Here is a 16,101-nt window from a genome sequence, read left to right as displayed (position 1 = left end):
GTGCGGGCAGGGGTAAGTAGAGGCAGGGAGGGGGCAGGGTTGGTGCGGGCAGGGGTAAGTAGAGGCAGGGGAGGGGGCAGGGTTGGTGCGGGCAGGGGTAAGTAGAGGCAGCGGCAGGGCTGGAGCTCGCGAGGCGGTCGCCTACTCCGGAGGAACTTTTCCTAGGTTGATTCCCCTCTTTTGGCCGCGCCTCCCCCTCCCGGCCGCTCGCTCCCGCGCTCGCTCCCTCGCTCGCTCTCCCCCTTCCCTCCCTCCCTCTTGGCTTGGTCCTGCCAGGCGGCGGCTGTTGTTGCTGCTGCTGCTGCTGCTGCTGCTGCTGCCTGGCTCAGCAGCGGCTCTGAGCCTCCCTCACTTTCGGTCTCCGGGGCGGGCCAGGGAAGCGAGGCAAAGCAGCCGCCCAGGGAGCGGCTGGAAAGAGGAGGGGACCTCTCTGCCGGCCCCGTATCCCGGGCGCCTCGCGGCTCAGGGCAACCTCTACCTCCTGTCCCCTCGGATCTTTCGCTTTTCAAAATGGCACGGCCGAGTCCCGCGCCCTGAGGGTGGCCAAGCGGGGAGCGCTCGCCGGGCAGAGCGCTGGGGGCGCTGCGGGGCAGCGCAGCCCGCGCGGGAGCGCAGAAAGCTGAGCGCCTGCTGGAGTCCGGAGCCGGACCGCGGAGCCCTGAATAGCACCGCGGAGCCCCGAGCCGGACCGCGGAACCCCCAGCCGGACCGCACAACCCCGAGGAGAGCGGGCCGGGCAGCCGGCACCCGGGCCGGATTTCCGAACATCCAACGGAGCGCTCAGCGGAGCGGGCAGGCAGACGTCAGAACCCCGAACCGGACCTCGAAGCCCTGAACCAGCCGCGGAGCCCCGAGCCGGACTGCGGGACACCAGAATCAGCCCGCGGAGCCCCGAGCCGGACCGCGGGGTTTAAAGGGAGGACCTCGGCTGGCAGCCTGCCTCCCTTCTCGCTGACTTTTCTCCAATGGTCCAAAGTGACATGTCCAAGTCGCCTCCCATCCCGGCGGTGGCGGCAGCGGCGGTGGCGCAGGAGATCCAGATGGACCTGCTGGATAATCCCGTGCCCGCGGCGCCGCTGGGAGCTGCCCCACAGGTAGGGAGCGAGGAGGGTCGCTAGCTTCTCCTTTTCTTTGTGAACCGCTCTACTACCGACCTCCCCTGCTCCCCCGAGTCTTCTCCCTCTCCCTGTTTCTCTGCAGCTTCCTCTACTGTTTCCCCGACCTCTTCCCCTTCTACCTCCAGCAATCTCCTTTCTTTTTCCCGGCCCTAATACCTCTTACCCTAGTCTCTACTAGGGGTCCCGGCTTCCATTTTTCTTTTGTATCAAAAAACCCCACAAACAAACAAACCAGCAATGATAGGGAATGGAGGCGACCTCGCTGCCATCCAGGGCTTCTCCCCGGGCTGCTCTTTTCAGCAACTTCTCTCCCCCTCCCGGGAAAAGCACATGGAAGCAAGTAGACGAGCAGATGAGCAAAGAGAGCGGAACAGAGATGCACCTGAGCGGGAGCGGGGAGGGAGGGGTATGGGGGAGAGGAGAGCGGGAATCGGGGTGAGCAATAGCCTTCCTAGAAGGCTCAGAACCCCCAGACACCTTAGTCTTAAGGTCCTTTCCACTGAGAATCTCCAGTGAGCCCTTCCTCCTCCTCCTTCTAGTGGCTGACACTAGGTTGCCTCTGACAGCTCAAATGTCTCCGATCACTCCTAGGCATTCGCCAAGGGCTTTTCCTCTTGGACTCTCCTGCTGGTTTCCTTCCCTCCTCTCCCCACCTCCCCGACAGAGAGCAACTTCAACTTGGGCTGGGGAGGGCCGTGAGGACTGGGACAAAGTTTGTTCCCTCCCCTCTTCCCATTTCATTTGACTGCTAATCCCCTAGTGAAAACCTTGGGACCTCTTTTCTCCCGGTGGACTATGAATGCCTTCTGGAAAAAGGCTAGATTTCTGTTCTGTGTGAAACAACAGAGAGAAGGAAAGGGAAAGAGAAGGAAAGAGGAGAGAGAGACAGAGACAGAGACAGAGACACAGAGACAGACAGAGATACAGAAACAGAGACAGAGACACAGACAGAAACAGACAGAGAGAGGAGAGACTGAGAAAAACAAAGAGACAGAGAAAGAGACTTGGAGACACAGCTGGTTTGGGGTGATGGTGCTGCCTTTATTATTAGATTTTAGTGTGGACAGAAATGGAGACAGAAACTCCCATTTGTCAGTAGTAAGAGGTCCTCCAGGGTTTTTTTCCTAGGAGGAAGGGTTCTCTCTTGTGTGGTAGCTGAGGCTGATGTAAGCAGGATTGAAGGGCAAGACTTTGGGATTGTATTTTGCTTCAAAAGTAAACTGATTTCTTGGCTTTAAAACAGCATACATATGATAAATTGTGGTGAGCTCTTCAGTGAGTGACATATCTTTTAAAGTTCTCATTATTGTGGGCTAAAATGATGTTCAAACAATCAGGGATGTTTTCAATAAAGTAGGCTATACAGACTGATGACTCCAGAAGAAATAGTCATGTTTTGTTAAAATTTTATTATCAGTGGGAGAAAAGTGGCAAATATGTAAAGCATAATTAGCTTTGTGGGTGGCAGTGTGGTACAGTGGGTGGATTGAAAGCCAGTCTTGGAGTTAAGCTAGACCTGGATTAAAGTCCTAGATCTGATGTGTAATAGCTATGTGTCCCTGGAATAATTAATCACTTAATATCTCAAATAACCCACACAATACTGTAACACTAAGTTGAGAGGCAGCAGTAGGGTAGGTAAAGTGTCAAAATGGGAGTTTGAGCACTTAGGTTCCAATGTGAGCTTTACCACTTACCATTTGTGTGATCTTGGGCAAATTGCTTCACTTGGGACTCAGGGATTGAGTTGTTTTGTTTTGTTTGTTTGTTTTCATTTTAAAAATCAAGAGATTAAACTAAATACCTCTGTGTTCCCTTTCCCCTTTAAATCTGGATTTTGAGGGTTCTAAATTGTGAAGAAACTCACACCTCCATCATTGTAATAAGAACTTCCAGTTACTGACAACATCATTCTTCTCTTCACCCCCAATAACTTTTTCCAAAAAATATAGAAATCAAGTAACATTTATGTAATTGGAATTCCACTTGTTTTTTCTGTCACTTTGTTTTTATTGAGACATTTCTGTTGATCTGTTCTTCATGACCCCATTTAAGGTTTTCTTGGGAAAGGTACTGGAATGGGTTGCCATTTACTTCTGCAGCTCATTTTACAGATAAAGAAATTGAGGTAAACAGATTTTAGTGACTTGTCCAGGGACACACAGCTAGTAAGTAAGTGTCCAAGGCCAGATTTAAATCACGTTTTCTTAATTCCAGACCTGGCACCCTAGCAGCCCATTTTGTTTTTTCTAGGGAAAAAATTTTTCAGAGGTTCAGATTTGTATTAGTGTTAGCATCTAGTTTTGTCAGCAAAGTGAACGGATGGTTTAAAAATTTATCCCACACCTGCAAGAGTCTGAAAATTTGATTTCAAGTCCTCTACTTATTCAGTACCTACATTATTCTTGAATTCAGGTATTCTTAACCTGTGGTTCATGAACTTTTTAAAAAGTGTTTTAATAACTGTATTTCAACACAATTGGTTTCCTTTGTAATGTTATGTACTTTATTTTATTTAAAAATATTATGAGGATGCGTTCTTAGGTTTTGCCAGACTGTTAAAGGGATCCAAGACTCTCCTCCAAAGGTTAAGAACCTCTATTTCACATGTTTGTGTCAAATTATATAATGGTCTTAAAATATATGTCCACTGCTGGTAACCAGATTTGTTTTTTTCAGTCGTGAAAAATATATAAAACACATTGTTTCTACTGATTTATTCCAGGGTTTTATTTATTTTCCATTTTTGTAATAATGTTCATTCCTGAGTACCTAAAAACAAAGGCAGGCAAGGAGTTAAGGGGTGATGGTCTTCACAGAAGGATTTCTGAAACATGAGAGAGGCACAGAGTCCTTAGCAACACCAGCCTCCATCTCCTTGCCTTCTCTATCTTCCAAAAAGGACAACCATTTTATCTTGGCTCAATTTTATGTCAAGTTCTTTGAGGAAAACATTGTTGTGTTTATAGTGCATGTGGTAAATGATAAAATTATAGACTTGCTTGGAACCTGGCAAGTGCTTTTCATTTATTCTCCTGCCTTGAGCCGGGACAGTTAAACCATCCCAGAAAGATAAGTGTCTACCATGGAATCAACTCTGTTTATGTAACATTGAAATAACATGCCATTATTGAGAAATTAAGTTTTGATTTGCTAATATTGTCTCTTAAGAGTAGCAGTGTATCAGTATCTTGAGCTTAGATACCTTTCTGGGTTCACCTTTGATTTATATGAAATTCAGCACACACTAAATGCTTTTATTTTCAGTGTGCTAGAATCAATGCAGAGATGAACAAGGCATGAACTCTGATTTTCAGGAGAGGATTAATAGGTATGAATAGGTTTAAGATAATAATAGGGATTGGATCTGTGTATACAGAATTCAAAGGATCATAGATCGAGAGCAGCAAGAGAGACCTTAGAAGCCACCGAATCCAGTCCTCCATTTTTACAGATGAGGAAACTGAGACCTAGAAAGATAAAGTGATTTGTTTGGAGTTAAACAGCTTATAAATTTCTTTGGCAGAATTTAAATTCAAGGATTCCTGACTCCAAGTTGAACAAACTCTCCACTTTGTCACCAGCTTTGTTAAACATTTTAGTGAGGAAACGCTCTTTACCAGTATAGGTCTTCGGCATCTTCTTTGCAATTTGTAGTCTTACTGCCTACATGGTGGAAGAGAACATCACAAGATAACAATACAAGGTGGCTTTAAGCAATTTGTCCAGAGTCCAGTATATGTCAGCGGTGAAATGTGAATCCAGGTTGGCTCTGCACTGTGCCTTTCTGCCTATGATATGTGGATATTTGCAAACATAAATGCTTGTATATGTGTGTATGCATACAACGCACCCATGCAGATATGTGTTTGTATCTGAAATTATGCAAATATATACAATTATGTATGCTATGTAAACATGTGCATACATACACAAATCCATGCATGTGCATGCATGTGCACACACACATGTTTATAGCAGTAGACACAGTGACAGAATTAAGAATATTCATCTTTGTGAGTTCAAATCCAGCGTCAGATACTTACTTGCTGTGTGATCCTGGGTAAGTCACTTACCTGATTTACCTCAGTTTCCACATCTGTCAAATGAATTGCAAAATAAAATGGCAAACCACCCCAGTATTTTTTCCATGAAAATCCCAAATGTGGTCATGAAGAGTCAAAATTGACTGATATGACTGAAAAAGAATATAAATAAATATATGTATGTATGTGTCTATGTGTGTGTTTGTGTATAAACATATTAAATAATCAGCTTTTCAAGGATGTGCTGTATTTGTTACCGCGTTGTTATCTTTCCAGATTGCTTTTGTATTGCCTCACCTCATTCATACATTCTATACTTTAGCCAAACTGGTTAACTTGACATACCTTTATATATGATGTTTCATTTCCTTCCTTTGATCATTTACTGAGGCTGTTCAGAATGCTGGAATTCATTTTCTCATTCTATCCTTTAGAATCTCTAATTTCCTTTAAGACTCTCCTCAAGTACTACCTTTTATATTCCCAATTGTTTGTACCATCCTCCTTCCCTCATTCTAAATTCCAAATACTTTTTAAGAACTTTAGATAGAGACAGAATCTAATAGCCTGAAAGCCAGGTTTACCTGGGTTCAAGGTCACTGATTAAGTAACCTTGCACAAGTTTTTTAAGTCTCCATGTTCTAGACTCAAATGGAAATAGGTGCCACTAAGTTGTACATAAGGATCTCTGCAGACCATATATTGATCTAAAATTTTTTAAATATATATTTATTTTATTCTGAACTTAAAACATAATATTTTACTTGTTTATTTTATTTTAATTTGTTAAATATTTCCCAATTACATTTTAATCTTGCTCTTGGGAGTGTTGTGAGCCACCTGAGCCACTTGTTTGACACTTTTTCTCTGGGCCACTCTCTAAAACTTTAATTTGCATTGACAGAGTGATTCTCTTCCCCTGGGAGGTGTTGGAGTAGGGTATAGGAAAGTTATGGAATACAAAAGAGGGTCTTGTAAAAGACTTCATGGGGAGGGGGCAACTGAGCTGGGTCCATGCCATGGGAGTGCTACACTTGTCCCTGAATCTGCATGCATGGCAGAAAACAACATGAGATTGTATTCCAGGATAGTTTTAATAATGAATACATAATGAAGGGAAAATAGTCATTATAAAGCTGGGGAGGTAGATTGGATCCGATTGTATACTTAAGTGTACTTTAGGGCTGAGATAATGAATTTGTAGTCTAGCCTTTCAAAGGAGATAATGTCCATAACATAAAACTTTGTAAACCTTTGAGTATTATGTGCATGCCAGCTGCTTTCATCATCATCATCTAGGTGATGGTGAGCTCAGGGAAAGAGATCAGTGAATTACCATCAGATTGGTGATCATTGAGGTCACAGAAGTGGATAGATGTAGGAAGGAGAGAGAGTATAGAAAGACTATGACCCAATAAACAGGTCCAAAAGTCTCTCTAATCAATAGCAGAACTGGGAGAGCTCAGGGTCACATAGTAGAGACTATTGAGGGAGGTGAATAATGGCATATAGAGACAATGAGAGTGGAGAAAATGACTTTGGATTTGCTAGATTTCTCTTAGATGGAAAAAAGAGTTTCAGAAGAGTATTGGGGATGGAACTGAATTGTTAAGGGCAAGGTGGAGGGTAGAGCGTTGGGTAATGATGAAGTAGAAATAAAAAGTCTAATCTCTCCATCCTCCATTCTTTCCTAAGCCATCACCTCTTCATTGTTTATGTTCTCATTCCTTCCCTATCTTGACTCATTGGTGCTCCAGTTCAACTCTATATGTCTTCTTTTCTCAGGAACAAGGTACCTTGTTCCTCTATTCTATCATTATTCTTGCCCTGCCAAGCTTCAGTTTTGTAGCCAATGTCTTTGTGTTCGTGTGCTACTGCCAAATGAGTTAATAATAATGATGATAGGTCTCCCCCCCCACATATATATGTATATGTGCGTATGTATATATATATATAGTGTGTGTATATGTATATATATATATATATATATATATGTATATATATATATATGAAGTACTTTGAGGTTTGCAAAGTGTTTTATAAATAATATTTTCTTCTAACAACAGTCTGGGAAATAGATACTATTATTATTCTCATTTTACAGATGAGGTAATTGAGGAAGAGAGATGTTAAGTGATCTGCCTTACACCATTCAGTCCTTCAATGAGTAAATATCTAAACTCCGATTTGAACCCACTATAAAATTTTGTTACATAATCTTGCTACAGCAAGGCAGTCTTTTTATACTTCCATAATTGATTCATTACCCCAGTCAACATGGTGGCTTTTCCAGATTTTTTCATCTCTCTTCAAACTTTGCATGACTTCATTCCCCCACCCTCTTAAGTGAGAACATTGCTTCATATTTCATCAAAAGAATTGCAGCCATTCCACAAGAGCTCTCACTTCTCCCCTCCTCCTCATCTCACATCATTCAGATGTTTTCTGCTACTAATCTCCTCCCTATCCTCTTTCTCTCATGAAGAGGTGGTCTTTCTCCTTGTCAAATTGTCAAATCTAGTGACCTTTTTACAATCCTCATCCATCTTGACCTTTCTACAACTTTTGACATCTGATCACCCTTCCCACTCTTGATTATCTCAAATTTATCCTATATATGTCTTGTTTGTACATAGCCATTTTAATATTGGGTCCCCCATTAACCTGTGAAGTCCTCGACATCAGAGACTGGCTTTTTTGTTTTGTTTCTTTGTATACCCAGAATTTAGTACAGTCCCTGCCATATAGTAAGTGCTTGATAAATGCTTGGTGGCCTAATCTGACTTGAGCAAGCATAAATGATTTTTTTCTGAAAAATTTTCAGTGAGAAAAGAAATAACATGTTTAAGGGAATAGCAGAGCAAAACAATATTTTTATGTATATTCTTTTGCATAAAATGGAGGAAGCACCAGTCAGCTGACTGGGCAGGGGTGAGGGAGAACAAGAACATGTGGGAGAATGATCAGTCCCAAAGATCAGATTGCTTAAGTTCAAGGGCATGGTGGAAGAGACTCTTTCTTTTGTTGGAGATAAAAAGGCGAGGATGAACAAATAGATACCAAAGAATTTTTTAGGGATGGGGGAAGGAGTGGGGCTTTAGGGAGTTCATAACAGAAGTCATCAGTCTTCTTATGTAAAATATAGGATCATCTCTCGAAAGAGATTGGAGAGAGTGAAGTTGGAGAATTAAAAAGAGGGGAGAAAGTCTTTACAAGATCAGGGTACTTTCTTTTAACATCATTACCCACCCACCCCCACTCCTAGAATAAGCACATCTATAATCAAATTAAAAATAAAATGTCCCTCTTGAAGAACATATGATGAAATAAACTGAAAACAGTCAGAAGTTTAGTTTAAACAGGTTGTGTTTGTTAGCTCAGAAGCCAGGCTTATAGAACAGATTTTGTGGGACTTCTGATGTGACTCAATCTTGCTGCTGAGACACTTAATTGTGGACACTGTGGGATCAGGAATCCTTTGTTCAATTGAAGGAGCAGATCGCTGTACTCATTAAGTGTTATTTGGCTAAAAGGGAGATGGTAGTGGGCAAAGAATGGTGTGCCTGGTGGAAGATATGAAGCCAGTAATGTGTCATTAGTGTGAGTGCCAGGAAAACTAACCATCCTCACCCCTCCAGAATCATACCTGGTAAAGAACAGGCAGTTACTGAAGTACCTGGTTATTTTGCTTCAAACAACAAACTTTAATCTGTTCCAGCTGAACTTGCCAGGTACTTTTCTATCAGATTTTGGGGATCCAGTCTCAAGGGATATACTTTTTGAATAGCCTCAGCAAAGATATTCATTTGCAAGAACTGGCAAAAGTTTTCTATTTGCTTTCTGTTGGAGCTGTCACTGCATTGGCTTTTTACTTGATGGCTTCTCTAAAACCTTCTTTACTCAGTATAGCACCATTTACCTCTTATATGACACTGGAAAATTAAAACCACAAACTGAAACAAAGTAGTAGAAAACAACAAATGTCTGGGTTTGATTTAAAAGCAGAAAAATGATCTGTGTATGAGTGAGTGATTGGGGATTAGTTGATCATGCACTTGTGAGTTTCATTTCATTTTTAAAGTAACATTTAGACTTCATTTATGTATTCCTGAACTCGGTTCTGTAGAATTATACTGTAGCCAACTCTGGTATAGAGAAGAGCAGTTACAATAAAGTGATGGTAACTTTTGATATCTGGTCAAGATGGATATCTGAGCAGCGATGGGAAATTAATAACACCAACTTTAGCACAAACCTAGAAATTTTACCAGCCTGAATAATGATCTAGAAATTCAAATGAGCAACTCTACTAAGTGACTTCTTCCATCCCAAAACTATATAAAAACCAACTTGGATGCTCCAGGCAGTGGAAAAGAGGGCCACCATCAGTGCCAGAAAGCTTATAGTCTTCCCACATGACCAGAGAAACATATAGCTTGAGGAGCTCTGATCTAGAGAACACAAGAGAAAAGGGCTATCTTAAAAAGCCTCATTTCAAAAAGCTTCATTTCAAAGAAGTACCGCAACTATGCCAAAGGGGGGGAAAAGAGAATTAAAAAATACTAAGGAATTATAGTTAGGTTCACATAAGACCTGAAAATTCTCTATTCTAAATGAGAGGAAAAAAAAGGAAATGCAATATTTGAAAAGACAAAGAATATGGGCTTACCACCAAGAAAAACTTATACTTAACAACTTGGTATACCTCTTCAGGGTGAAAAGTATTTTTATAGCAATAGAGGACTTTTAAGCTTTTTTTGGTGAAAGAATAGAACTGAGTAGGAACTTTGAAATATAAATATTATAATTAAAAGAATTCTAGAAGAGGAAATGATAAAAGAGATGATTTCAGAGAATCTTAGCAAGTAGGAAATGTTGCAGTATGAAATCTAAAACAATTTTTGCAATGACAACATTTCAAATAAAAATTCTGAAAATCTTAGCACTAACCAAAGCAATGACCAACCACATTTTCAGATTGTTATGTACCTCCCAAGAAGAGTGATGATGGGCTCAAAATGCAGAGACATATTTTTACACACAGGTACAATGTCGATTTGTTTTGTTTGGCTCTGTTTATATAAGAGTTTCTTTTTTAAGCGATGGGTGAGGTAGGAGGGCAAGAGAGACTGGCCCTAGTGAAGCTTCTTACTCAAAGGAGGGCCTTTTAAACATTGCTGATAATGCCAAAAAGAGGAATAGAAGGTCAAAAAGAAGCATAGATAAGCAGGACAGTTTTGAAAGTAATACACATATGTGTATGCCTATGAATATGTATATGTAATTAGACTATGAGATATAGTTTTCATATATATTTGTGAACATATCCTGCTCTATATATGAAAGTACTCATTTCTGGGAAGATTTTGATTTCACAATAAGAAAGAAACTACTCCCTTTTTTCATTAAAGGTCAAGGACAATGGAAGTGGAATAATGCATATAATTGTTAGGATTTCTTAATGTGTTGATTATCTTTTTTGAATTGCTTTATTTTTTTTCCATGTCTTTTTTTATTTGTGTTCCAAAAGATGGTTGTTGTGGGGGAGGGGATTAATATATTAGGAAATTAAAGTAATATAAAACAAAAAATATTAAGCAAAACCAAAAGTTTATTTTTTTAATGTAAAAATATTAGGAGGTCTGATTCTGCCCAAGAATATTCCCCATTTAATTTGTTTTCAGCACAATCCTTCCAATCTATAAATTATTTCAGTACATTTTTAATAATTAAAATTAATTTTGTTTTAAGAATTTAACAGTCTTAACATCTTTCAGAGCTTCCGAGGGTAATGGTGGTAGAAACTGAAGGATTAAATGATTTTGCTATAGTCACATAGCCAATATGTATTATTACCGGAATTTGAACATGTATCTTTCAGATCCTGAGTCAGGCTTTCTAACCATAGATCACACTACCTCTCCAACTGAAATGGAACTCTGCCCTAGTTAATAATTAAGCTATATCTCTTTAATCAAGTCATATTTTTCTCAGTGTATAAGTTGTGTTTTAGGGTTAAATTAACGATTTTTGTAGCAGCAATATTTCTAATCATCTGTACCAAGAGAAGTGATTAAATAGAACGATAATGGCTTGTATATCTCCAGGTATTCTGGCCATTAATAAGGGAAGGAAGGGGAAAAAAAGCAAGAAAGAAAATATTTATCTATATGCTAAATGCTTTGCAAATATTACATTTAGTCTTCAAAGAAACTTTGTGGTAAGCACTGGTATTTTTCTTATAGTTGAGGAAACTGAGGCATATAAGGGTTAAGTGACTTGCATGGTCACCAAATTAATAAGTATTTAAGACTGTATTTAAATTCAAGTCTTCCTAACTCCATACCCAGATCTCTGTCCATTGTACCATTTAGTGGCCTATTAATATAACTTTGAGAAAACCTTTTATCTCTCTGGTTCCAAATTGTTTTTGTTTTGTTTTGTTTTTGTTTTTACTCTGTAAAATGAAGGGGACTGGATTACATTAGGTGATGTGTAGGGTTCCTTCCAGCCTTAACATTTTATTCTGCATTCAGATATCTCATGAAGTAATTATTCAATGAATGATTACTTTCTCTGGTCTGAAAGATTTAAGGGAATAGCTTCTAAAGGCACCTACCTAGCTTAATGGGAAAGTATCAGTTTAGCCACAAAGATCTGCCTAGATACTTCATATGTCAGAGTTTCTTCACAGACATCATACCACATAGAAATGTAAACAATGTTTACATGTGAATGAATGAATTAAAAAAAAACACTAGGTAATCAATAGGGTTAGAATTTTATTATTTTATGTTATTTTATTTAATATTTTGTTTCCCCTCAATTACACATAAAAAAACCAATTTTTAACATTTAGGTTTTTTAAAAATTTGAGTGGCAAATTCTCTTTCTCCTTTCTTTCCCTTCCCCTTCATTGAGATGGCAAGAAAGTTGATATAGGTTGTACATGTGCAGTCATGCAAAACATATTTCCTTATTAGTCATATTGTGTGAAAGAAAGCATAAACCAAAAAAGCCCCAGGAAAAATAAAGTAAGAAAAAATATGCTTTTATTTGCATTCAGATTCCATAACTTGTTTCTCTGGAGATGGATAGCATTTTTCATCACATGTTCTTTAGAATTATCTTGGATCATTGTATTACTGAGAATAATTAATTCATTCACAGCTAATCATTGTACAATTTGGCTGTTACTGGGGACACTGTTTTTCTGGTTCTACTCACTTCACTTTGTATCTGTTCACATAAGTCTTTCCAGGTTTTTCTGAGCGCATTTTGCTTATAATATTCCATATAATTTCTTATAATAGCACAATAACATTTCATCACAATCATATACTGTAATGTGGTCAGACTCAATTTTTTTGTCATCACTAAATGATTTGCTTTTAATATGTTTATACATATAAGTTCTTTTCTTGTTTGTGTGTTTTATTTCTTTGGGACACAAACTTAATAATAGTATCATTGGATCAAAGGGTATAGTATTATAACCCTTTTTGCATAATTCCAAATTGTTCTACACAATGGTTGAATCAGTTTACAACTCCACTAATTGCTTTATTGTTTCCATTATCCCACAAGCTCTTCAATATTGAACTTCTTTGTCACGCCTTAATTTTATTCTTTTAGATAATCAATTCATCACATTTAACTAACATCTGTGCCCTCTGTCTGTGCATATTCCTAACAACTCTAATAATGAGAAAGTTCTTTGGAGTTACAAATATGAACTTTCTGTGTAGCCATGTAAACAGATTAATCTTATTGAATTCTTTGTAATTTCACTTTCCTGTTCACCTTTTTATGTTCTTTTTGAAAGTCAAATTTTCTATTCAGCTCTGGTCTTTTCATCAGAAATGCTTGATAGTCCTCTGTTTCTTTGAATACCTATTCCTTCCCCTGAAGTATTATGCTCAGTGTTGCTGGGTAAGTTGGTTGTGATCCTAGCTTTCTGACCCTTTTAAAATTTAGAAGTTTCTAAATCTTGTATTATATTGACTGCAGAGCTATGATATTTGATGTGTTTCTTTCTGGCCACTTGCAATACTTTCTCCTTGACTTGGGAGCTCTGAAATTTGATTTTAATATTCCTGTTTGGGAAGCTCTTTCAAGAGGTGGTTAATAGGTTCTTTCCATTTCTATTTTATCCTCTTGTTCTAGAATATTTGGGCACTATTCCTTGATAATTCTTGAAAGATGATGACTAGGCTCTCTTTGAAGTCATGGCTTTCATGTACTCCAATAATTTAAAAATTATTTCTCTTTGATCTGTTTTCCTGTTCAGTTGTTTTTCCATCAAAATATTTCACATTTTCTTCTATTTTCTTTCATTCTTTTGATTTTATTTTATTGCTTTTTGATACTTACAGAATCATTAGCTTCAAGTCATTAACTTCCACTGATCCAATTCTAATTTTTAAAGAATTATGTTCTTCAGTAAACATTTGTACCTTCTTTTCCATTTGGACAATTTTGCTTTTAGTGAATTTCTCTCTTCAGTGAATTTTTGTACATTTTTTCCACTTAGTCATTTCTACTTTTGAATGCCTACCTTGTTAAACTGTTGATTCTTTAAAAAATTATTTTCTTTCATCATTTTTATTTTTCCCCATTTTTTCCTCCACCTTTCTTAAATGATTTTAAAATTCTTTTTAAAGGTCTTCCAGGAATGCTTTTTGGGCTTGAGACCAATTCACATTTTTTGAGACTTCAGATGAAGCAGTTTTGATTTTGTTGCCTTCTTCTTAGTTTATGCTTTGATCTTTACTATCACCATAGTAACTTCTACAATCAGGATCTTTTTTTAATGTTGTTTGCTCATTTTCTAGGCCTATTTCTTGCTTTTTAGTTTTATGTTAAATTTAGGCTCCACTCGCAAGGTGGAAGCCACACTGTGCCAAGTTTCAGGTTTTTTTGTTTAATTGTTTTCAAAGCTAGTCTTAGGGAATTTTAAGCTTTCAGTTCTTCCAAGATAAACAAAAGGAATTTATTGGTGTTCATTAAGATGATTGATGCACTAGGTGCAGATTTAAATTTTTTTTTTAAATCCAGTAACACTGGATCAAAGGGTATAGTTAGTATTATAACCCATTTTGCATAAGGGGAGGGGAACTTGTTATATTCAGTCTTTGAAAAATATTTGTAAGCATAAGCAAAAGCAAAATAGAGACTTTTGCTGTAGCAGTCAGAATTCAGGACAAAGATTGTCAATGTTAAAGGAAACAGGAATCTTTGATGTGTTGGTTGGATAATTGGAAGAGAGAGGGAAGGAGGAAAGAGGGAAGGAGAGAAAGAGGGAAGGAAGGAAGGAAAGAAGGAAGAAAGAGAGGGAGGAAAAGAGGGAGGGAAGGAGGGAGGGAGGAAAGAAAAAATTTCTTAACAATATTTATTATATAAGCCATTTTTTAAACAAAGAGCTGAAAATATATGATTAACCATTGGCCATACTGATCAGATCAATAAAATATAAGAGAGGAAATAATTCTCCTTAATTCTCTGTCTGCTAGATTTTTCTGAAGAGTATTTCCTTTCCACATATAGGTGATCAAAACTAAGTTTATTGCTTGATTTATATATTTGACTATTTTGTCTCAAGTCCTTTGCCATTTGATTTATGACTTCTGCTTTGTTAATAGAGATTGAACAGAATGCCTCAGTTTCCTCATTTTCAAAATAAAAGGATTATACTAAATTAATCTCCTGCTCTATGACCCGTGTCCATAAAAAGGTTAAAGCATATTTATATAACTACAATGGCTTTCAATAACCTACACTGAATCTTAGACAAGATTCCAAAATTATATAGGACTAATGCACATAAAGTAATAGTTATTTTTTCCCATATGGAATCATTTAATATTTTTATGTTATTGGGAAACTTTCAAATGCGACTTTAACTTTCTTAAGCCTTGCAAGACATTTTCAATTAATCCTTTAATAAGGGAAAAGAAAGTTTCTGAAAGAAAATAGTTTTTCCCTTGTTTACTGAATGATATTTATATATTTTAAAAAATTGTATACTGGGTAAAACCCATGTATTATATAATGAAGGTACAAAGTTGATTGCCTTTCCTTTCTGAAGAAGTCAATTCAGTGGTGGTAAGATACATGTATTTTATGTAGATTTCTTGATTAGTTGAAAAAGAATGAACTTATTTAGGAAATACCTTTTGTTTGAAGACTACTCCACAATTACAATAATTACAAATTCATCCAGATTACACAAAATATTGCCTATACTTTGCAAAAAAAAATTTCAGCTCGTGTAAATACCACATATATTATAGTTTATTTGATACTTACGTTTTAATGAGAGTCAGATGCTTATATGAAATATTTTAGGTTAGCATTTTCAAAACCTGAATATAGTGATTTAAATTGGTTTCCTATTTTTTGATGATTTGTTACATGAGTCAAACATTTCCAGTCATATTGTGGTATTTATCCCCAAATATTTTTTCTGTCTTCCAAACCTAGAATCAGTATATTTGTTTGATTTTCCCTAACAAGTTGAATCTGTACCTAGAGTAGAGGATGAAGCAGGGAGGGTGGGGAGGGATGAGGAGAGACTGGGGCTTTACCTTTTGAAGTGTTAAGCCATTTGTCTGGGGCAAGTCTAATAAATAAAAGCATTTTTCCCTTTACTTTGAATGCAATTAAAAATATATCTCTAAATGCCCCATAACAATATAGTGATATGATATCTTTGTCCCTTTGATATTTATAAATACAACTGAAATCTTATTCATTCACATCAAGTCAACAAGCATTATTAAGTATTTACTATGTGATAGACATTACTGTGTGATTCTGTGCTAAGTTCTGGACATAGAAATAAAAGTAAAAGGAAACATAGCCCTCTGCCCTCAAGGAACTTACAGTGTAATGGGAAAGACATTAAAGAATGAAAAGAGGAGGTGTGATAGAGGCTG

The 16,101-nt window shown here is 37.8% G+C and overlaps 1 protein-coding gene across 3 annotated transcripts in view; it reads left to right on the top strand.

The window, feature by feature from the left end:
* The first annotated feature begins 268 nt into the window (after positions 1-268).
* CACNB2 (calcium voltage-gated channel auxiliary subunit beta 2) overlaps positions 269-16,101 on the top strand; it is a 373,480-nt gene continuing 357,647 nt past the window's right edge. For all 3 annotated transcript variants that reach the window (XM_031939900.1, XM_031939899.1, XM_031939898.1), the window contains exon 1: positions 269-1,094. In XM_031939900.1, the coding sequence (XP_031795760.1) occupies positions 966-1,094 (129 nt within the window). In that variant the 5' untranslated portion in view covers positions 269-965. The remainder of the gene's footprint in view (positions 1,095-16,101) is intronic.

The sequence above is a fragment of the Sarcophilus harrisii genome, chromosome 5, assembly GCF_902635505.1.
Source record: "Sarcophilus harrisii chromosome 5, mSarHar1.11, whole genome shotgun sequence".
Taxonomy (NCBI): Eukaryota; Metazoa; Chordata; class Mammalia; order Dasyuromorphia; family Dasyuridae; genus Sarcophilus; species Sarcophilus harrisii.
Note: the sequence above shows the minus strand (reverse complement) of the source record. Positions and strands in the feature narration are given on the sequence as shown.